Source organism: Hypoxylon fragiforme, assembly GCF_022984875.1.
Source record: "Hypoxylon fragiforme strain CBS 206.31 chromosome Unknown GGS25scaffold_9, whole genome shotgun sequence".
Taxonomy (NCBI): domain Eukaryota; kingdom Fungi; phylum Ascomycota; class Sordariomycetes; order Xylariales; family Hypoxylaceae; genus Hypoxylon; species Hypoxylon fragiforme.
In genome coordinates, this window is record NW_026054764.1 from 1,686,643 (window position 1) to 1,707,250 (window position 20,608).

The 20,608-nt window shown below is 49.3% G+C and overlaps 10 protein-coding genes across 10 annotated transcripts; 6 read left to right on the forward strand and 4 right to left on the reverse strand.

Moving 5' to 3' along the window:
- Positions 1 to 27: 27 nt before the first annotated feature.
- Positions 28 to 1,633, forward strand: GGS25DRAFT_507588 (putative methyltransferase-domain-containing protein). Its single transcript, XM_049262401.1, has 3 exons — positions 28 to 404; positions 462 to 1,106; positions 1,160 to 1,633. The coding sequence occupies exons 1-3, from the start codon at positions 321 to 323 to the stop codon at positions 1,439 to 1,441; spliced, it is 1,011 nt and encodes a 336-aa protein (XP_049113176.1). The 5' UTR covers positions 28 to 320; the 3' UTR covers positions 1,442 to 1,633.
- A 1,146-nt stretch (positions 1,634 to 2,779) lies between these two features.
- GGS25DRAFT_454156 (uncharacterized protein) lies at positions 2,780 to 4,008 on the forward strand. Its single transcript, XM_049258873.1, has 2 exons — positions 2,780 to 3,255; positions 3,325 to 4,008. Exons 1-2 carry the CDS (start codon positions 2,981 to 2,983, stop codon positions 3,905 to 3,907), a joined length of 858 nt encoding a protein of 285 aa, XP_049113177.1. The 5' UTR covers positions 2,780 to 2,980; the 3' UTR covers positions 3,908 to 4,008.
- On the forward strand, positions 3,852 to 5,024 carry GGS25DRAFT_507591 (uncharacterized protein). Its single transcript, XM_049262402.1, has one exon. The coding sequence runs from the start codon at positions 3,981 to 3,983 to the stop codon at positions 4,704 to 4,706; it is 726 nt and encodes a 241-aa protein (XP_049113178.1). The 5' UTR covers positions 3,852 to 3,980; the 3' UTR covers positions 4,707 to 5,024.
- Positions 5,025 to 5,409: 385 nt separating this feature from the next.
- GGS25DRAFT_454177 (transcription elongation factor) lies at positions 5,410 to 6,778 on the forward strand. Its single transcript, XM_049258875.1, has 3 exons — positions 5,410 to 5,712; positions 5,840 to 6,601; positions 6,689 to 6,778. Exons 1-3 carry the CDS (start codon positions 5,581 to 5,583, stop codon positions 6,695 to 6,697), a joined length of 903 nt encoding a protein of 300 aa, XP_049113179.1. The 5' UTR covers positions 5,410 to 5,580; the 3' UTR covers positions 6,698 to 6,778.
- Positions 6,779 to 7,261: 483 nt separating this feature from the next.
- Positions 7,262 to 9,030, reverse strand: GGS25DRAFT_454170 (PALP-domain-containing protein). Its single transcript, XM_049258874.1, has one exon. The coding sequence runs from the start codon at positions 8,820 to 8,822 to the stop codon at positions 7,416 to 7,418; it is 1,407 nt and encodes a 468-aa protein (XP_049113180.1). The 5' UTR covers positions 8,823 to 9,030; the 3' UTR covers positions 7,262 to 7,415.
- An 86-nt stretch (positions 9,031 to 9,116) lies between these two features.
- Positions 9,117 to 11,015, forward strand: GGS25DRAFT_507594 (DUF185-domain-containing protein). Its single transcript, XM_049262403.1, has 2 exons — positions 9,117 to 9,606; positions 9,678 to 11,015. The coding sequence occupies exons 1-2, from the start codon at positions 9,266 to 9,268 to the stop codon at positions 10,867 to 10,869; spliced, it is 1,533 nt and encodes a 510-aa protein (XP_049113181.1). The 5' UTR covers positions 9,117 to 9,265; the 3' UTR covers positions 10,870 to 11,015.
- Positions 11,016 to 11,154: 139 nt separating this feature from the next.
- GGS25DRAFT_507597 (tRNA synthetases class II (A)-domain-containing protein) lies at positions 11,155 to 15,462 on the reverse strand. Its single transcript, XM_049262404.1, has 6 exons — positions 14,840 to 15,462; positions 14,566 to 14,711; positions 14,476 to 14,502; positions 14,382 to 14,417; positions 11,920 to 14,328; positions 11,155 to 11,846 (listed from the first exon to the last, which is right to left on the reverse strand). Exons 1-6 carry the CDS (start codon positions 15,213 to 15,215, stop codon positions 11,670 to 11,672), a joined length of 3,171 nt encoding a protein of 1,056 aa, XP_049113182.1. The 5' UTR covers positions 15,216 to 15,462; the 3' UTR covers positions 11,155 to 11,669.
- Positions 15,463 to 15,526: 64 nt separating this feature from the next.
- GGS25DRAFT_525558 (uncharacterized protein) lies at positions 15,527 to 16,649 on the forward strand (the record flags this gene model as incomplete). The annotated part of the gene is made up of 2 exons (XM_049264815.1): positions 15,527 to 15,965; positions 16,072 to 16,649. 2 exons carry the CDS (start codon positions 15,527 to 15,529, stop codon positions 16,647 to 16,649), a joined length of 1,017 nt encoding a protein of 338 aa, XP_049113183.1.
- Positions 16,650 to 17,070: 421 nt separating this feature from the next.
- On the reverse strand, positions 17,071 to 17,736 carry GGS25DRAFT_525559 (uncharacterized protein; the record flags this gene model as incomplete). Its single annotated transcript, XM_049264816.1, has 3 exons — positions 17,071 to 17,364; positions 17,442 to 17,570; positions 17,629 to 17,736. The coding sequence occupies 3 exons, from the start codon at positions 17,734 to 17,736 to the stop codon at positions 17,071 to 17,073; spliced, it is 531 nt and encodes a 176-aa protein (XP_049113184.1).
- A 1,330-nt stretch (positions 17,737 to 19,066) lies between these two features.
- GGS25DRAFT_454443 (uncharacterized protein) lies at positions 19,067 to 20,253 on the reverse strand. Its single transcript, XM_049258878.1, has 2 exons — positions 19,167 to 20,253; positions 19,067 to 19,098 (listed from the first exon to the last, which is right to left on the reverse strand). The coding sequence occupies exon 1, from the start codon at positions 20,144 to 20,146 to the stop codon at positions 19,397 to 19,399; it is 750 nt and encodes a 249-aa protein (XP_049113185.1). The 5' UTR covers positions 20,147 to 20,253; the 3' UTR covers positions 19,067 to 19,098; positions 19,167 to 19,396.
- Between the last annotated feature and the right edge of the window lie 355 nt (positions 20,254 to 20,608).

Sequence of the window (20,608 nt, forward strand, 5' to 3'; positions counted from 1 at the left end):
TTTTTGCTTCATTTTTCTAATTCTCATTGGTTATCACTAGTCAGACTCATACTATACTGTTTGTATTTAAAGGTGCCGCCGCCAGTGTCATGATGTGGATTTACTTACCTTTCAAGTTTACTTATTCCAAAATTATAAAATTCAATCAATAACCATGCCAAATAACAGCAATATTCACAACATCTTCATCATGATTATCTTCCCGTGATAGAATTGGGGTCTTCTCTTTCCCCTTTTCTATCGTATTTCATTCATTCATTCTTAACTCTGCTATCCTTTTGATATATTCAGTAGACGTTACCCCTTTTATTATTGATACCATGTCTATAGCCATAGAAGACTTCCCCCAGATTTGGCAGAGGCCTTCCTTTGAGGAACTTCTAGCATCTCTCAAGCGCCTTCAGGTAAAACTGCTGAAGGTGCCCTCTCTAAACGGATTGTAGGGGCTCACTCTAGACTAGGTAGAACCTCCAATCTGGAAGCCAGGCACCCCTCGCCAAGTTATCGTAGACACATATTATAATGCTGCCTCCTATCGTCGTGAAGTTGCTGCATACCTTGCCAGCATAATCCAAAGCAGTCTTGGGTGGATCCAAGACGACGATGAGAAAGAAGCACTATGGGATGAAGCGAGTCGGCGCCTCTCCGAGCGTTGTGGGAGGGCAGCCATGGGCGAAATTACACGGAGATGGCCGTTCGAGACCCAAGCATCCTCCTCTTTCGAACTGATCATCCGAGAGCCTCCCATCACCGGCGATAGTCTTGGTCTGAAGACCTGGGGTTCCTCCTATCTACTTTCTCAATCACTAGATAAGATTGCACAGGGACCTCTCGCCCATTTGATCAATATGGGGCATTCGAACCAGTCCCTGAACGTTCTTGAACTTGGTTCTGGTACTGGACTTTTAGGGATGGCTGCAGCTGCCATCTGGCAAACTAACGTGTCTTTGAGCGATCTCCCAGACATAATGTCGAACCTATCTCACAACATTGAGATAAACCGTCCAAGTATCGAAGTCCTAGGAGGGAGGATTGACTCAGGTATCTTAACCTGGGGCTCTGGCAATGGCAACGCAGATCTATTCGCCATGAAGAATCAGTTTAATGTGAGACATGTCGTCTTGTGTATGTGGTGATTCCAGTCGCTAACCTCGCTCAGATCATTCTTGCCGCAGACCCTTTATACGATGATGACCACCCTGAGCTCCTCTCATCTGCCATTTGTGAAAACTTGGCAGAAGACAAGAGCTCTAGGGCTATTGTAATGGTCCCTCAAAGAGACCTGACTACTAAGAAATTGGTGGACAGCTTCGTTTTGACTATGGCAAGTTTGGGGATGGCCGTCCTAGAGGAACATACCTTGGTTGGTCAAGACGACTGGGATGAAGATGATGATGATTCTGCAATAGATTGTTGGTGTGCTATTTTCGGAAGGCAGTAACAGTCATGACCACCCGGCGTTGCGTTTACATTTGAATGCATGATATTGGCAAGATACGACTAAATTCCTGATAGACTGGTGGACTAGAAATAATTCATAGGCAAATAGACAGATATCACCTGCGATACTAAACAACATAACGAGAGGCTAGGAGTCCATTATATCTCACATCCTAGCCTATTTGAAACCCTGCAGTTAACTAATGTAAGCTTGATGCTTCGGACTGAGATTGGGAGTTGGGTATTGAACAAAGAGAAACACTCACAGCAAGTTTACCTAGGTATGGAAATTGCTCATAAGAATAGGTCTGTTTGTGACTAGAATATGGAAGGACTTGGTAGAGCGTTTATGCTTTCTCGTAATTCCCAGGAATAGGCATGCCGTTGAATAGTGATTCACGAGACTGAGAGGTGCTTCAATTAACACATGAACAACATGATGAAAGAAACACATAAGTCCAGAATTAAGCTACCTGCCCTCGCTATGAGGTAATACTAGATAGTTGAATATAACTACTTAGTACCAAGCACCGTACGTATTGGCAGGCATAATATACTAGTCCAGGTGACCATATTTCACAGAGGTCCCCCCTATCTAATACTAAATGTTGATTCTTCCTTAAGTCATCATGCTAATCAAATATGATTACCTAGGTACCTAGGTTAGTAGGTAGATAGCTATCAAACATGTTTGCTTTCAGCTGTCCAATCTGGTAACTAAAAGCTTTCCCCGTAAATGGTATAAATGCCTAGGTAGGTAGGTACCTCGGTAGATATATTTATTATTGGCCCTTTCGCGATAATGTGCACGGTATGAACTGTGGGGGTGGATAGGTCTAGTAAAATCTCCAGGCACTAGTGATGCCGCTTAAGCAGCAATGAACTATAGCTAGCCCCTTTCCTAACATCATCGTAGGCTATACTGTCGCTTGCCACTGTGTATTGGTCAAGTCATCCCAAGTATGAAGTGGCATTACTTCTTAGTGCATAGAATACTGCCTATATTCCTAAGAATAACCCCAAGGGTTCTTCCTATCCCACCCCTTGAGCCGAAAGCTATGGTACTTTTGCACCTACTCACTCACTTACTACTGTATACATCTTCCAGTCATAGGATCGTGAACCCACTTCAAGAGTATGGATAATATAGATATTTCGGCGCTTGATCAGTCTACTTTCTGCAGGAAAGCTCCCTTTTCAGTCTTGTCAGTCCCAAAAGGGTAACGGCATCTACAATTTACACCAAGTCACCCCTAAAGGAGAAAGACAGTATGCCTCTAGCTACACTTATGCAAGTGACTTGCTCCACACATGGAAGAGGCTCTACTGTTCACACGGACATCTTGGACTGTCCTTGGAAAGTATTTGAATCGCGAACAGTTCAAAGTAATTTCTTCTTTTCTTCTTTCCATCTTCAGTAACTTATTCACACGAAAGGCTACTTGTCTCGTATCCACAAACACGAAAGACAACTCGAAAAGCTTCTCTCAATTCATAATATCTTTACGAGCAGTTTTAACTGTATCTTTACCAACACACAATGTCACACATGCCTCGCGACCACAGTCCAGCCATGTCTGACACTCACCCAAACCAGAGCGATGAGCAGAAGGTCGGGCCTCGACACTCTAGCCCGGTCATTCGATTTGTGCTAGAGAAGACAATCCCTGAGCGTCCGATCGAACGCGGAAGACAGAGCAGACTGTTCAACGAAGTGGCTGACATGGTAAACGCCAATTTCCCTCTCACAACGCCGGTCAATGTCAGCAGTATCAAGTACATCACAAACATGTACGGCCGGGACCCCAAGTATGGGTAAGCAACTTGATACAACCTTGAAGTCATAAGTCATAGATGCTTAAAATACTAACTTAACATTGCTAGAAACCGGAAAGGAAAGGTTATATACCCTTCCAAAAATAAGAAGAATAATGCACTCGGGGCAGTCAATGTGCCCTCCAGAAAGAAGAGAGCTCGTTGCCCACATTGCGAGGGTACAGGATACCTAGATGCTGGCAATGGAAGAGAAGATATTGAGCTAGAACAGCCAGAGGGGAATGGGACTTTTGCTCGTCACTCCCGGAACAACGGAGCACCAATGGGAACTCTACAGCCAGAACCGGCAGAGCTGGCCGCGCAGATGGGAACAGGCCCACGACAGATGACTACCTCGACTCCCGCTGCTGTCCCCAACTCATATGCCATAATGGCTCATAGGCCGGGCGGGCCTCAACAGTCTCCCGTAGCTTACCAACAGCCAAGCCCATACCTGCCACCTACCATGGGAAACAATAACATGTATGGCGGTGTAATCGGTAACTCTGGCTACGGGAACGAGCAACTGCCGCTCTCTGCGACCCGGGGCAACGGTATGGGCAATATGATGGGACAGAGCCCACCCGGTTGGTGGTATGCCAACAATCAGATGGGTGAAGTAAGTCATTCCTTCATTCCTATTATAAACTAATGCTAATTAACAAAAGAACCTACAGATACCTCTACAATCACCGACGTACCCAAATATCCCCTCAACACAGGGTATGGTTCCAACCTGGGATGCGGAAAATATGCCGCAATTTAATTTTACGGGAATGAACCAAGGCCAAGTCCCAAGCCAATACCCATCACTATCGCCGATGGGTGGTTCAGTTCAGATGGCCAATCCGCTTCAAGGCGGGATGATCAACCATTCTAGAACGACCGAGGAACCGTCGCCACAAGGCCAGGGAAATGCTGGTACACCAGTCCCGCTACCCAAGGTTAAGAAGCCTCGTCTGAAGGCCAAGGAAGCACAACAGGCCGCCGACGAAAATAAGAAAGCCTCGAGAGACCGTAAGGGAAAGGGAGTCGAGAGGGGACTCCCTGCGACACAGGGTGAACCAGTGCCAAAAGACTCTATAACCGTTGCCGCAGAAAACATAACTGCGGGTGGAAACGAGGACCTGTCAGGCTCCGGTGGTGTACTGCAGGGGATAGGATTGGGAATCAACGATCCCAACGACCAGGTCCTCGGATACCCCCCTCTCATGACGGATGAGGACTTCGCCGCTTGGCTAAACCAACCGATGTTTGGCCCCGACAACACAGCCAATGGTGACCAAAGTCATGCCTCGGGATCTGGATTCCCTATTGCTCCTTCAGCTGCACCTGAAGGAGGCTCTTCTGTGCAAGAGCCTGGCAATGATAATGATATAGACTTCACACAATTCCTAAATCTGGATAGCCTCCCTGATTTCGAGCATATCACTGGCGGAACAAGCCACTGATAGACTACTGCTTCTAGCAAAAGGAGGGATAGGGTGTGTCGGAGTTGAGGATTTTCTATCTTAGGCGTTTATAGGGGCAAACGATTTTATTAAATAATAAATATTAAAGAAATATTTCATTTCGGGGGCTTACAATAGAGAAGCACTATGCAGTGACGTACTTACATAATACTTGATATCGTGCTAAACATTGAATTCTAATGAGTAACATATGTATCAAACGGGAAAATACCGGCTAAATAACGGTAAAGTAAATGGATAGTTAGCAGGGAGAGATAACTATTCTTCCCCCAGAGTCCGTGCGCAATTCTTCTTTAGTGGATATTGCGGCTGCCCAAGGGGAAAGAAATGGAACAAACGGCAGTAGAAGCTTTAAAGCTTTCTTGATTCATAACGTAGTCTAATCTCCTTTTTTTTCTTCCTTTTTTCTTTTTTTTTATTAACTAACTAACTAGTCGTCAGCCTTGTCCTATGATAACCTATCGGCCTTGTTCTCTTTACAGATCCGCTAAAAACACAGACATTTAACATTTGGAACAAGTGCCTTCAATTCTCTTTCCACGTCAACTTGCAGTTGTTCCCCCCACTAGATCTACCAAGTAACTAGGTTACATACAAGAGCTTCAGCTGCCTCACGCTGTCACGTTCTCCTTTGCTTGCTAGATTGGCTTCTCCACTAATTTATACAAACTATCCTATCTACCAACATTTTACTTATTTCAACATCAAACAACGAACATAGAACATAAAACATAAAACATCCCACGTTGACATCGACATCGACATCGACATCGACAACCATACCAACTCTCTCCAACTCCGATACCGCCCTTTCATCCACATCCACATTATCGCACACCACAACTCGCCCAGCATGGATCAACGAGAACTCGAAGCGCGCATCAAGGCCCTTCACAAGGCATCTCAATCCAATGAGCCTGCTTCAAACCTGATTAACATTATTGAGTCTATCAAGAATGCTAAGCCTACGGAAGAAATGCTCCGCGTTAGTACATTGTCTATCCTTTGTATCCTTTGTCTTGCAATTTCCTCCTGATCTATGCGCTTGTACTACAATTGACTATCGCATAATGCATAATACAGACTATATATGCTGACAACTTGTGATACAGACCACAAAGGCAGGCATTGTCGTCGGCAAGATGCGCACTAACCCCAACAAGGATGTCGCGAAGCTCGCCGGAGAAGTAGTCGTACTATGGAAGAAGGGAATCGAAGCCGAGAAGAGAGCTAGGGGTCTATCTGCCGCGAAGCTCCAAAAGGGTTCTGTGTCTCCAGCCTCCAAGGCGGCTTCCCCTGCCCCGAAGCCCCTTGCCGGCAACAAGAAGGCGTATGAGGGCGACCCGGAGAAACGTACCTTCAAGTCCGACAAGGTCGACATCGGCCGCACCGACTCCCAGGTGCGCAACAACTGCATCGGTCTCCTGTACAATGGCCTCGCATACCGCTCCCGCGACTCCGAGGAAAACGTCATGCTGCGCGCCATTGAGGTCGAAAACGCTGCCTTCAAACACTACAAGGGGGAGACTCCAGAGTACAAGAGCAAGATAAGATCGCTGTTCCAGAATCTGAAAGTCAAGACAAACGCCGAGTTGGGCCGCAACATCATGGCGGGAACCATCACCGCCGACCGCTTTGTCGTCATGACCTCCAACGAACTGCTGTCGGCGCAGCAGCGTAAGGCCGATGCCGAGCTCGAGCTCGAGAACATGAAGAAGGCCCAGGTTCCCATGGCCGAGAAGAGCATCAGCGACAGCCTCGAGTGCGGCAACTGCAAGAAGAAGATGGTCAGCTACTCCCAAGCACAGACCCGCAGTGCTGATGAGCCTATGACGACATTCTGCGAATGCATGAACTGCGGAAAGCGGTGGAAGGTAAGCAAGCTATGTTTTTCAATACTCTTGCTTTTGTCTTGTTACATTGGTTCTACTGCATACTAAACTAAGTCCCGTCTCATCTAGTTCTCTTGATTGGTGCAACTACACTAAGACAGCCCCCCCCCCTTCTCCCCTCTTGTCTTCATCCAGGGGCAGGCAAAATAGCCATAAGATAAGAAAACACGATTTATTCCCAGGGGTTTCGTGGGGGTTGCACAGGTATACATGCATCATGGGGGCATAACATCGAAAATATGGCAAGAAATATCGAAATATCAATATCTCATGACAAAGGCGTCTTCTGGTTTTTTTTGTGGCGACGAATTAAAGGCCGTGCGTGTGTAATTTGCTGCGTGGAGTTGTATCGGAATATTTTTATTTTATTTTTATTCATTCTTATCTCGACAGGACGAGAGAAAGAGAGAAAGCCGAAGAAGACTCTAGAGGTACCCGCCATCTTATCAATGAGGACAACACAGCGTTGGCCTTTTCTTGGCTTTTAGTAGCTAACGAAACGACCTTTTCCTATACATAATCCGTAACGACTTGATGTATGTGCTCCGGAGTAGTTGTTGTACCATAGAATAATAGCATCTAAGCCGAAGGAAAGGGGGGTTTCGCCTTCTGGGCGAGGTAGTGCCTACCTAATATCTGCCATGTATGCATGGATTCGTCCCTCCCATACCCCCTTATTCCCCTTTTGTTAGATCGTGACGTGGATATGTTCCGTTCGTTGGTGTATATCAATATAATATATGTATGTGTGCCGTGCCTATGCACCTCCCCTTCCTTTCCCTTCCCTTCCCTCCCATCACCGCGGCCTCTCGATCCCCAGCAACGTGAACAGATCTTCCTTATCACCACCACCACCCTCCTCCCCCTCCTCCTTCTCCTTCTCCAACCCCATCTCCGCAACCTTCTTCCAGAACTTGCTCAGATGCCTGTTGCCCGAATCGCACAGCACGGTGACGACCTGGCTTCCCCTCGGCAAAGAAAGAGCAGCAACGACGGCGGCGACGCAGTTGACGGCGCTGCTGCTCCCGCAGAAGATGCCGTCGTGCTCGACGAGCCAGCGGGCCATGGCGCAGGCCTGGGCGTCGGACACGCGCACGGCGGTGTCGATGAGGTCGCGGCCGGCCTCGAGGTTCGCCGTCACGCGGTTGATGCCCACGCCCTCGACGATGGTGTCGACCTGCTGGCGGCGCCGCGTGCCCTCCTTCTCGGTCGACGCGTACATGACGCCGTGCCGGATCTTGTTGTACAGCCCGCTGCCGGGCGGGTCCGCGAGGACGATCCGGACGTGCGGGAGCGCGGCGTCGTGCTTGAGGTACCGCGCGACGCCGGACAAGGTGCCCCCCGTGCCGGCGCCGGCGACGAAGGCGGCGAGGTCGCCGCGCGTCTGGTGGTAGATCTCGGGGCCGGTGGTGCGCTGGTGCGCGGCGTAGTTGGCGGGGGACTCGAACTGGTCGGCGAAGAAGCCGACGCTGGGGTTGGAGGGGGTGGCGCGGGATGTGTGCTCGGCGGCGCGGCGGCGCGCGAGGTTGACGAAGTGGTCGGGGGAGGCGATGGGCTGCACGGGGACGCGCTCGACGGTCGCGCCGAGGTGGTGCAGCAGGTCTGATTTTTCCAGGCTCTGGTCGTCCGGCATGCAGATGTGCGCGCGGTAGCCCCTGGCCCGCGCCAGCGCCGCGATCGAGATCCCCGTGCTGCCGACGGTGCCCTCGTAGATGGTGTCGCCGCGACCGGGGCGCAGCAGCCCCTGCTCCTCGGCCGTCTCGATCATGCTGAGGGCGACGCGGTCCTTAGGGCTGTTGCCGGCGCCGTTGAGGAACTCGGCCTTGGCGAGGATGGTGCGCCCCGTGGCTTCGGAGAGGCTGTGGATCCGGATCAGCGGCGTGCGCCCGATGCACCCCTCGATGCCGTCGCTGATGCCCTCGTCCCGCGGGATCATGGCGCCTGCGGGAACCGCGACGTCGCGGCTAGAGTCGTGGTCTTGGAGCTCGACGGGGCCCCAGAAGAGACTAGATCGTCGCCGCGCGGGGTCTATGGTGGTGGCGGTGGATCGTCTCTGGACCCCCCGCGCTCCCCTCCGCTGCTGGAACCGCCGCTCTAGGTCTGGGTACAGGTCTTTGAGGCCGAGGGTGAATACGACGCCTGCTACAAAGGCTACGGTGATGGCGGCGGTGCCGTAGGCTTTCGGGTGGTCGCTCAGCGACATTTTCGGTTTTTGATTCCGCTTTGGATATTGATACTCTTATTGTTCCAAGTCTTCCAAGCTTATGGTTCCCAATATATGATATAGTTATACATACTGGATAATGGTAACTGACGCATAAGAATGAAGAAAGTAGTATGATGTATGTCAACATTGAAGGTAGGTATAAGTGCTTACAAGTTACAAGGTACCCCCCCACCATCAAAAGCTTTGGTGGGGTTACTCAAGTGATTATTTTAAAGTTGAGGTTTCTTACCCTCTTAACTAACCCCTGCAATGCCGGCGATAACCCGACATCTCCCCGTTTTAAAAGTTCCCCAAGCTACAGCACTACTACAGCATAGTATGTATGTACATACCCTACTGTTCTTTAAACAAGAGTTCTTTAAACAAGAAACATATGCCACATGGCAATGCCAAGCTAAGGTACTTTATGTGTCCAAATCATGGACTCTCCTCTTGTCGTCCAACTATTTCGAAGCTTGTTTAGACATCCCGCCTGTCCATCCAGAAGAAACTTAGCTGCCTTAACAAATTGCCTCCAACATGGCCGTCGAATTCAGCAACGCCAACAGGAGCAGAGGCGTTATATGGGCCACCGCCATACCACAAGAGGATCGAAGCATGGCCCGTCTGGCCAGGAGGACAATTGGCAGCAGAGAACGGACATGTTTGTCCTGGATATGACGGAAGAGTATAAGGCCTTTCCCACTGTCACCGCCAACGACCTAAGGTCACGGAGGGAACGTCCGCGCAAGGTCAAGATGCTCATGCGCGACTTCATCGAAGGTTTGCCTTTGCCTTTGCCTTATTCTCGCCCTATGCCTCCACTGGTTAACTCGGTCCAACCCTCTGTATAGATAGCCTTTATAATCCACATTACGGCTACTTTTCCAAACAAGTCGTCATCTTCAGCCCTGGCGAACCCTTTAACTTCAACGACTTGCCCGACGAGCCTACCTTTCATGACGAGCTACGACGGCGTTACACCGAGTTCGAGGATAAGCTAGACGCCAAAGACGGCCGGAGCAACGACACCCGCCAGATATGGCACACTCCCACCGAACTATTCCGGCCCTACTACGGCGAGGCCATCGCCCGTTACCTCATGTCCAACTACCTCATGACCACATACCCCTATCACGACCTGATTATCTACGAGATGGGCGCTGGTCGCGGTACCCTCATGCTCAACATCCTCGACTACATTCGCGACATCGAGCCCGCCGTTTACGACCGCACCAAGTACAAGATCATCGAGATCTCTTCCTCCCTTGCATCCCTCCAGAACGCCCAACTCTTGGCCACGGCCGCCAGTAGGGGTCACGCCAACAAGGTCGAGATCATCAACAAGTCCATCTTCGACTGGGATTCCCGCGAGCCCTCCCCTTGCTTCTTTCTGGCCATGGAGGTATTCGATAACTTTGCTCATGACGTCTTGCGCTACGACCTAAAAACGGAAGAACCCCTCCAGGGCACCGTGCTCATCGACGGCCACGGCGACTTCTACGAGTTCTACGAGCCCGTGCTAGACCCAGTCGCCGCACGCTACCTCCGTGTGCGCCACGCCGCCACAAACGGGCAGTACCGCGTGCCCTACCCCACAAACCGCGCCATGCGCTGGCTCAAGACGCAGCTGCCCCTGGCGCCCAACCTCAGCGACCCGGAGTACATCCCCACACGACTGATGCAGTTCTTCGACATCCTCGAGAAGCACTTCCCCGCGCACCGCCTCGTCACCAGCGACTTCCACAAGCTGCCCGACGCCGTCCGCGGCCTCAACAGCCCCGTCGTCCAGACCCGCTTCGAGCGCCGCATGGTCACCGTCTCCACCCCGCTCGTCCACCAGGGCTACTTCGACATCCTCTTCCCCACCGACTTCGCCGTCATGGAGGCCGTCTACGGCGCCCTCACCGGAAAATTAACCCGTGTCTTGACTCACGAGACCTTCATGAACTCCTGGGCTTATGTTGAGGATACGAGGACGCGCAGTGGTGAGAATCCGCTGTTGAGTTGGTATCGGAATGCCAGTGTTATGGTTACTCTGTAGGGTGGCGGGCCTAGATGTAGGTGCACATATGCAGGTAGCAAGGCTTGTTCGGGCGATGTTCGAAAGCTTAGCCTGGAGTACATATAGTGAGTGCATAGTATAGTACATGTATATGTGGAAAAAATAAAAATACTGATCCCTACTAATCCTTATAATCTACCAAGGTGTGCGTGCCTGCATACGAAGTAGTTGGCCATATAACTCCAAACCTATTATTACGTGTGATAAAAGTATATCCATAGGTATCCCTTATGTAGATTCATCCACTCTAGAACCTGGCGAATAGGGGTAAGATATTTTACTTGTTTGTTATCTATCTATCTATATATCTACCTAACCTAGTCCGATTTTACCCACACGACGTAGCGTAGAAATCTCATGATTGGCAAGCATGATATAGTCTAAGACTTTGACGGCACGTTTTTGTTATGGTGGGAGGTCTTTATCATATACAGTGTGCATCTCACCTCGCCTAACCTAACTTAAGCAGGTACTTAACAAGAACCGCATTGCGGTTGGTTGGTAGGCCGGCCCTGTGACAGCATTCCCGTTTTATGTAGGTACTGTCCGAAATTCTCACCTAATAGCCCCTATCTCTCATCCTTGGACTAGACCAACCTGTTGCCTTATCCTATCTGCACTAACCTACGCGGGTATAAATCACTGTACAGGGAGAGGGGAAGCGTGTGCGAGAACCAAGCAAAGTGGAGAGAAGCTGAGCCGGGATATATGTAGGTGGACTAGGTAAGGTAGGTACCTAATTGTAAAGGTCTGAGATCCTCAGTGGGAGGTTTCACAATCTAGATCTTGAGCTTCTCTGCGAGCCACTTCTCCGCCACCGCGACCGCCTCCTCGATCTTATCTGCGTTTGTTCCCTGGCCCTGGCGTGTAGGCTCCTTGCCACCAGACCGGCCGCCGACCACTTCTGTGACTGCTGCGGCCCACTTCTCAGCAGTGACGCCTTGCGATGCAAGATGCTAGAAACCAAGATGTTAGCAACGTGTTTCGGGAGTTTCCACCATCTAATACTCAGGAATTGGTTCGACTTACTGTGCCAACATAAACACCGTGAACGACGGTGCCTTCATCCTTGCTACCACCGAAGATGTACACCGTTCTCTCCTTATCCTTGCTCTTAAAGTGGTTCATGACATCGGCAACCGCCTTTGTGTTAGCAGAGATGGGTAGATGCCCAACGAAGTACTTAGCCTCCTTGTTCTCATCCTTGCTAAAGTGGCCAGTGACGGCGTCGAGCGCGGTCTTGCTCTCCGCTTTCTGTCGCTTCTTCTGCTCATCTACGACGGACTTAACCACCTTTGTAAATCGCGTCTTTAGTTCCTCCTTAGTGAGGGCGGATACGACGAGGTTGCTGAGATCGACTGTCGCCTGCTTAACCTCAGACTCCTTTTCGGGGCCGAATGGAAGGGCCTCGATGTCCGAGATGCGCTTAGCGAACTCTTTGGCCTCACGCTGCACGGCATGCGCAGCCTCTCCAGTGTAGGCGACAATACGGCGAATACCTTTGGCAATACCGCTCTCCTCGACGATTACTAAATCCTTGATGATGCCGGTTTGGTCGACATGAGTGCCACCACAAAACTCCACACTGACCTTTCGCCATTCAATGTTCTCGGGGGCCTCGAGCAACATGTCAACGTCGATACCAACGGACACCACTCGGACCGGGTTGGGATACGTTTCGCCAAAGACGGCGCGAACGCCATTAATCTTCTTTGCCACATCGAGCTCCACATCCTTCGAGAATACCTTACAGTTCTGTCGGATGTATTCGTTCGACATGTGCTCGATCTTTTCAAGTTCTTGAAGCGTGACTGCCGTCTTGTGAGAGAAGTCGAAACGGAGCTTGTCTTGGTCGACCAGTGAACCCTTTTGGTTCACTTCATCACCTAACACTTCTCGGAGAGAGTGATTGAGGATATGTGTTCCCGTGTGGTTGTTACGAATAGGCTGTCTCCTCAGTTCGTCGTATTCGCAAATAACCTCGTCACCAGCATTGAGTTCTCCGTACTTCAAAACTCCATTGTGGACTATATATCCTCCGAATTGCTGGACATCGTGCACTTCAAACTCGGCAACATCGTCAATGACAATTCTTCCAGTGTCGAAGACCTGACCACCTTGTTCGGCGTAGAAGTTAGTTCGATCGAGTAAGAGACCGAAGGGTGTGTTCGGTGGAAGATCCTTGGTTGATTTGATAAAGTCGGTGCCAGTGTAAATGAGTTGGATATGACCGGTTGTGTCGCCCTTAACAAACTTGGGTTCATCATTAGGAACGGGTACCTGCAACTTGTCTTTTAATTCGGCAATCTGGTGAACGTTCAGCTTCGCAAAGGTCTGAACGGACTCCTTAATAGCCTTGCTGGCCTCTCGGGCCTTTTCTCTGGCAACAGAAATCTCTTCCTCGTCCGTCTCCAGGCCCCGCTCTTCGGCCATGAGTTTGGTTAAATCTTCTGGGAAACCAAAGGTATCGTAAAGTCTCCAGACATCTGCCCCAGAGAGCTTCTTCAATCCGTTTTTGACTGCCAGAGCTGCGTACTTCTCAAATTGCTTCTCTCCACGGTCCAATGTACGGGCAAACGCCTCCTCTTCCTCATCTAGTATCTCCTTGATATCCTGTTGCTTTTTAACGATCTCTGGGAACTGCTCGCCCATCTGATCAACCAGCGCTGGGAGGATCTTGGAGAAGAAAGAGCCTATCTCGGCGTTGAAGTATTTTCTTGCGTATCGTGAGCCTCTTCGAAGCACACGGCGAACGACATAACCTCTACCTTCATTGTTTGGTGAGGCTCCATCAGAGATGGCGAAGGCGAGTAATCGTATATGGTCCGCAACTACACGGTAGGCAGTGTCAATACCATCCTCGTCGTCTTTACCATACTTGTCAGTATACTGGCGAGCTCCTGTGACTTCCTGGATCTTGTCGAACAGAGGGGCGAAAATGTCGGTTGCGTAGTTGGAATCCTTGTTTTGGAGGGCAGACACTAATCGCTCGAAACCCATACCAGTATCGACGTGCTTCGCCGGCAATGACTTGAGCGACCCGTCCTTTTGGCGATCGAATTGAATAAACACGTTATTCCATATCTCTACCACTAAGGGGTCGTCTTGGTTGACCAAGTGCGCAGCATTTCGGCCGCCGACCTTGTCGTAGTGGACTTCGCTGCAAGGACCACATGGGCCCTGATCACCCATCTCCCAAAAGTTGTCCTTCATGTTGCCAGGCAAAATGTGATCCTCGGGCACACCAACAGACTTCCACAAGTCCTTGGCCTCCAAATCGGGCTCGAGGTTCATGGCGGGATTTCCTTCGAAGTAAGTGACGTATAGTCTCTCGGGATCTAAGCCATAGACCTGGGTAAGAAGCTCCCAGGACCACTCTATCGCCTCTTTCTTGAAGTAATCACCAAAGGACCAGTTACCCAGCATCTCGAAGAAGGTCTACCACTAGTCAGTTTCCGCGGTTCGGTAGGAGGGTAAGCGCGGGCGCATACATGGTGATAGCTGTCTTTGCCGACATCGTCGAGGTCCTACATGAATCTGGTTAGGTCTGAGTCCCCTTTGTGCGGGAGATAGAGCATCTCATACATTATGCTTGCCACCAGCGCGAATACACTATCGAGTGAGTCAGCGACTCGGTTCCATCATGAAGCTTCGCCCAGCCACAGTCGCAAATACCTTTTGAGTGTCGACGGCACGCTTCAGCTTGGACATATCATCTGTACTAGAAACAGTTCCGAGGAATATGGGCTTGAACTGGTTCATGCCCGCATTGGTGAAGAGTAAGGTGGGGTCATTGTGAGGGACAACCGACGATGAGGGCACTGGGTAAAAAGTGAGAAATCAGCATTTTTTATTTTCTAGTAAGATGCAGCGATGTCGAAATATTAACATAGTGATATGTCAAGTGTTATGAAGTGTCAATATGTGGTTGGTTTGTGCTGTCGCATACCTATCGTGTGTCCTTTTTGCTCAAAATACTCGAGGAAAGTCTTACGAACCCCTACGCCGGTCCACTTGGGGTCACCCATGATGGCGGGGGTGATGTAAGATCTAGTACTAAGGGTCGAGAATCGGTAGGGGTTTAAAGAAGAACAATGATAAGAAGAAAAAGAAGGAAAAGAAGAACAAACGAAAAAGGATGACGATCGTTGAGTGGATGTGGAGTAACAAGGCGGGTAAAGTAAATTGTTTGCAGTTGTTTTGGTAGTGGTGGTTGTAGGAGTGGCTCTTGTTGGAAAGTTAGAGAAAGAATAGAAACTTCTACAAGATTGACTGAATGATGCGCTGCCTATAAACGGCCACGGCCGACCACATTGGAATCTCATACGCGATTCTTTTTTAGTATTCTTTTTTTTTATTTTAGACTCAAGTCAATTCAAACTCGACTCCAATATAATAACAACCCTTGTGACTGTCTTTGCCATTACTTACCTACGCGCGCTATCGGACTAGCAAGCAATTCCATTGATCGAAGTGATAAATTATAATTTAAATTATAATTTGAAAAAAAAAAAAAGAGTCAATTGCGAGTCATCGATTCCATCACCCGACTTCGCAGTGCATTTCTGTGAGCCAACCGATAAGGGATTTTTACAGAAAAAGAGCTTGGAATTGATAAGAGATTAAGCGACCAATGATGGACTTTCACATGGGGTCAAGCTCACCTGCAGTTACGCTTTCCGGCTTCGCACAACTGCCACAAGCCAATCCCCAAGCTACAATGCAGCTCCCCGCTACTGCTACCTTTCCAGCTGCTTCCATCGATAACTTTAATAACTTTGATAACTTCAATTATCACCAAAATCCAAATTATGCATCGTACTTCAACAACGAATTCTTACAATCGCAATTGCTGCAGCACCAACTACAGTTACAAGAACAGCAACAATTACAACAGCAATTGCAACAACAGCAACAACAGCAGCAGCAGCAGCAGCAGCAGCAGCAGCAGCAGAACTACCAGCAACACCAGTGGAATCTCAATGTCGGAGAGGGCCCGCGCAACATGCGCAAGCGGAAAGCCGAGTCTCAAGACAACGAACGACTATCCAAGCGACTAAGTCTTCTCAATCTTGGTAAGTTTATTATTTGCACACAAATACGATATAACCTCCTTACCAAACCTTGACAAACAAGAAGAGCAATCAAATCATTAGCTGACAGCAAGTTTCATGGTCACAGAGCAAAATGGCCGAAAACTCTACGTCCCCGTCGAGAGCCCACAGTTGCGGCCGACCGAATCAAACTCGCTAACCCGGATACCCGAGGACGACTCAATGCAGCTCGACGACACGAAGCACAAAGTGTACATCTACAACCTGGACGACGAGTGCTCCGACAGCGGCGGCGAGTCCGACGACGGCCGCCTCGTCTTCCTGCCCGACATCGAGAAGCACCTCATGCAGACGCGCATCCCGCCCTCCGTGTTCGCCAACAAGGACGGCGAGATCGCCGGCATGCAGCTGGTGCTCTACAGCGAGCCCACCTCCCTCACCGTGCCCGAGGAGCACGACAGCGTGCGGAAGGCTATTATTGAGGCCAGACAGAGGGTCCGGGAGAAGCAGGAGAGGGAGCGCCAGCAGACCGAATCTATACTGAATTCTGGCCCTTCGAAATCGACGCTGCAGACAGCCACGTCGACCCCGCCCCCGCCCCTGCTCCCGCTTAATGCGCTGAACGGTTTCGCGAACTCCAATGGGATGGCCGCGAGCAATAACGATAATGACGACAATGACCCAGATGCGATGGAGGTGGACTGAGGAATTCAGATTCTCTCTCGACATGCAATACATATATACAAGGAGTTTGGTTTGGGATCATGTTTACAGATAGATACCCTGGCGGACAGGCAGGCGTACCGAATAATAGTGATTCTCATGAACGGCGCAGATTCGGCACGAACACGGCGTCATGTAGGGTATTGCTCTTAGCACACAAGTACAACTACAAATACAATTGCAACAGCACTTGGCTTGTAGACTTGCAATGGGATTATCATCTTTATTCTCGAGTGCCATTCCATAAAGCATGTTTGCCGCCAACCACCAGCCACATATTAGTACACCCACGGCTTTATCATTCAAGTCCAACACCCGTTCCGTCCCACCTTTCCACCTTTCCCCTTCGTACCCCCTTTCCCGATTTCAACCCGCCTAATGCTCATCGTTTCTTGCATTCGTTTCATCTCTGCGCAGCAGATGGCGGCGGTCCAGGTGGTGGCGCGTAGTCGTTGTCTGGTTGTCGAGCGGGCTCAATGCCGGTCTGGACGGGATCGACCTTGGAGCCACCCATGGGAGGAACACCACCTTCGTACATCGGCGGCCTGTTGTTCGGGTCATAAACAGGGGGTGGCATAGGATACATGCCGTTTGCCCCCTGCCCGTACTGCGCGCCATTTTGATAGTTGGCATACGAAGCTTGCGGCCAGGCGTATCGGGGGTCAACGCCAGCTTTTTCATGGCGGGAAAGTAGCCACTGTGATAATGTGAGTGGTTCGGCCATTAATTGCATCCATCCAAATGGATAGAATAGAAAAGTGGATGTATACGTACGTTGTGATAAGCAAGTGGCTTTAAGCCTCTGCGAACACGCTTCTTGGCGTGCTGGCGGCCAAGGACGACATAGAGAGTAAACAGAACTGCGAGGCCGAAGAACACGGCCCATTTAACGATGACGCCCTCCTACGGGTCGCGTTAGCAATGGTTCAATACCATGGTTTGACTGTGGTTGAATACGCACCTTAGTGTACCAGAACCAGACTAAGCGGCCATCATCTTGTTCTACATATTGACGACGGACTACGTCTGCCGGCGGGGTGTAGGGTGGAATGCGTGTCTTTCCGAACATGATGTCTTTTTTTTTTTCCTTTTAACTAGGAATAACAAGTATAATAGGGAATGATGCTTATCCAGTACACCACAGAGGTATACAAGTGAAAGTGAATAGTGAAAGTCGGAAGTCTTGGCTGTGGAGGTTGATGGATAGATTAGGTATGCACAGCAATTACGAGCCTAGACCAGCCCAGCCGATCGATGAATGAAGAAAATCAAGGAAGAAAAAAAAAACTACCTCTAACGAACAAACAGACAAACAAACGAATGTAGGTACTGTTGTGTTAATCGAGGAAGGTGTTCGTAGAATGAGAGAGTGAAGAAGTGAATGCCAAGCCTTTTCTCGTCTGTAGCAGAGGGCTGGGGATCGTTATTTCAATGATCTGCTTTGTTCTTCGATTTCAATGGAGTAAACCTATGTCAAGAGTGATAATAGAGTGAAAGAGGGAACCCCCCAAATTGCACGGCTTTTTCTTTTTCTTTTGCGGGCGTTTGTCGCAAGCTGCGGCAGAACTTGTTACAAAGTTGGTGTTTCAAAGAGGTCTCGAATGAAGGAACCGTGGTTGGCTGGCCTACGGTAATTCTTATTTGAGCCTGGCTGAGTTGAGCACTGAGTGAGTTCAGGGGGTGACAAGGTTGTTGGTTGGCCAAGGGTCGTTCAATCTTCAGGGCAAATGTAACTACATAACTAGTTAGTTATTAATTGGTTACGTGGAATGGCCCACTATACCTGCCTACTTTACCGTAAAAGTCAGCCTGTCCTACATATGTAGTATTATGTACTACTGTAGTTACAGTAGGTTAGTGTAGTCGTACTTACCAAAACTTGAACGCCAAGGAGGATCCCGATCGCCACGTCCTCAGATCTCGGAAGCTTCCTGATGTTAAATGTTGTAATTGCAGGAGCATTAGACGTAATGCCTTTCTTTGGCAGGTACATATGTATTATGTACTACATATGTAGGTACATATGTAGTACAGCTGTTCCTACTATGTATGTTCGTACATTATGTCAATCATCATATCATATCCGTATTCGCATATCAAGTTCTTTACCCCCTATTACGAGAATTGCCAGAATTAACAAGTTATTGCTCAAATACCGTAACACCCGTCTATTTTGATACAAGTGATTCACCTGTGATATTTGATTTATCGACAAGTCGCTGAATAATATCTATGAGAAGGTAGTAGGGATTCCAAAGACGAGAGAGGAGCTAATTACTATGCATCTATTTAAACCCCCTAACCTAGGCGTATATGCCCACTATCTCAAACGTAAGACACCCAAATATGTCCCAATGAAAAAATCGCATTTGCTTGGGATGATATTAGTAGTCTATTCAGACAGGTCTCAAATAAATCTTCCAAAGAAAAGCTAACTATTCATTAATGGTCCATAGTCGCCGCCGGGCCAAGTTTCGTGTAGAAGGTGTCAGGACGTACCATAAGCCACATTCGTGACCTTACCCTCTTTGCTCCGTATGACGCCCTCCCAATAAATGTAGCAAGCTGCAGTTCTGTATTCCTGTTCAATATACTTCATAAACCTCTGGCTGGTTGCACCAATTTGACTCTAACCAGTACCCCAATAATGCCCAAGAAATTCAAAGGCGTCGACGTTGGTAATTCTTCCACATTCCATGTCGGACACATCTTAGTTCCCATTAATATCTTCAATCTGCGGGTGTTCTCTCCTCTACCGGTGGTGGTGGTGTGATCTCCGCGGTAGCATATGCATTCGGGGCGGTCTGTCGCCGCCTATCCTCGCTAGCATCGACAATCTTCCGTAACGTAGTCATTTGTCTTTCAAATTTCTCCACCAGATTGCTGTGATCTTTATCCCTATTCTCCTCCCTATCACGGTCATGCTGGCCACTCCCTCCTCCACTTGTGAGGCCCGAACCCTGCCTACTAGTTTCTCCAGCCAAGTCACTTTCAAGGCCTGAGGCACTGCTTTCCACGCCATCGATACGTAACATCAAACGATCAGCTCGGGCGCTATTATCTCCACCTTCGTTTCCATTATTGCTTCCACCATCGGATGAAGGTGGGGATATCTGGCTTAATTGTGCATCTAGTACTGCCCATGATGATGACAGACTCGATGCCCAAGCAACGCTATACCCGCCTCTATGGTCGGGAGCCAAGTCTAGTATCATAGCTCTGTTGTTGGTGTTGGGGTTATGCGGAAAGGCTGCGTCGGAAGTAGAGTCGTCACGGGGGTCGAGCTCAGCTAGTGCTTGGGTTAGGATGTCTGGATCATCGTCGCTGAAGATGTAGCGCACATGTGGATGATGGGTTGTGCGGGTTGACGTGTTATTAACGAGGGTGAAGATGGGCGCAAACGGAGGAGGATCATCGTGTTGGTCGTGAGAGGCATCGACCGTTGGGGTAGGCGGTCGTTCCAATTCGGGATCCGTCATCTTGAAGATGGATAGTCGAAAGTCATAGGTATGGGTGTAGTTGCTTGGACTAAAGGAGTAGAGGGAAAGTTTGGATGGAAATGATGAAAAGGAGGCTGGCGCATCATGACTCCAAGGTTTTACGTGTTGGGAAGTTAATAGGTGAGAGAAAAAGGCTCCCAGGGTTCGCGGATAGGCAGAACTGCCTCTAGTGATGGAAGACTGCAGGTGGTGTCATGCAAGCTGCAAGCAGGAAGTGGTACCTACACCCACGTAGGTATCCACATGGGGAAGCCTTTAAGCAAGGCCTAGCAAGCTTTAGGCGGAGGGAGCTATTCGGTAGCTTCTATCTTATCTGGGTGTGGGGAACGTGGAGGCTTGGCACTCCACGGTTAGAAATGCCACATGCAGGGACAAAAAAAAAAAAAAAGGCTCCAAAGTTCCAAAGTCCATGTAAGTAGGAACGAACATTGAACCTTGCAG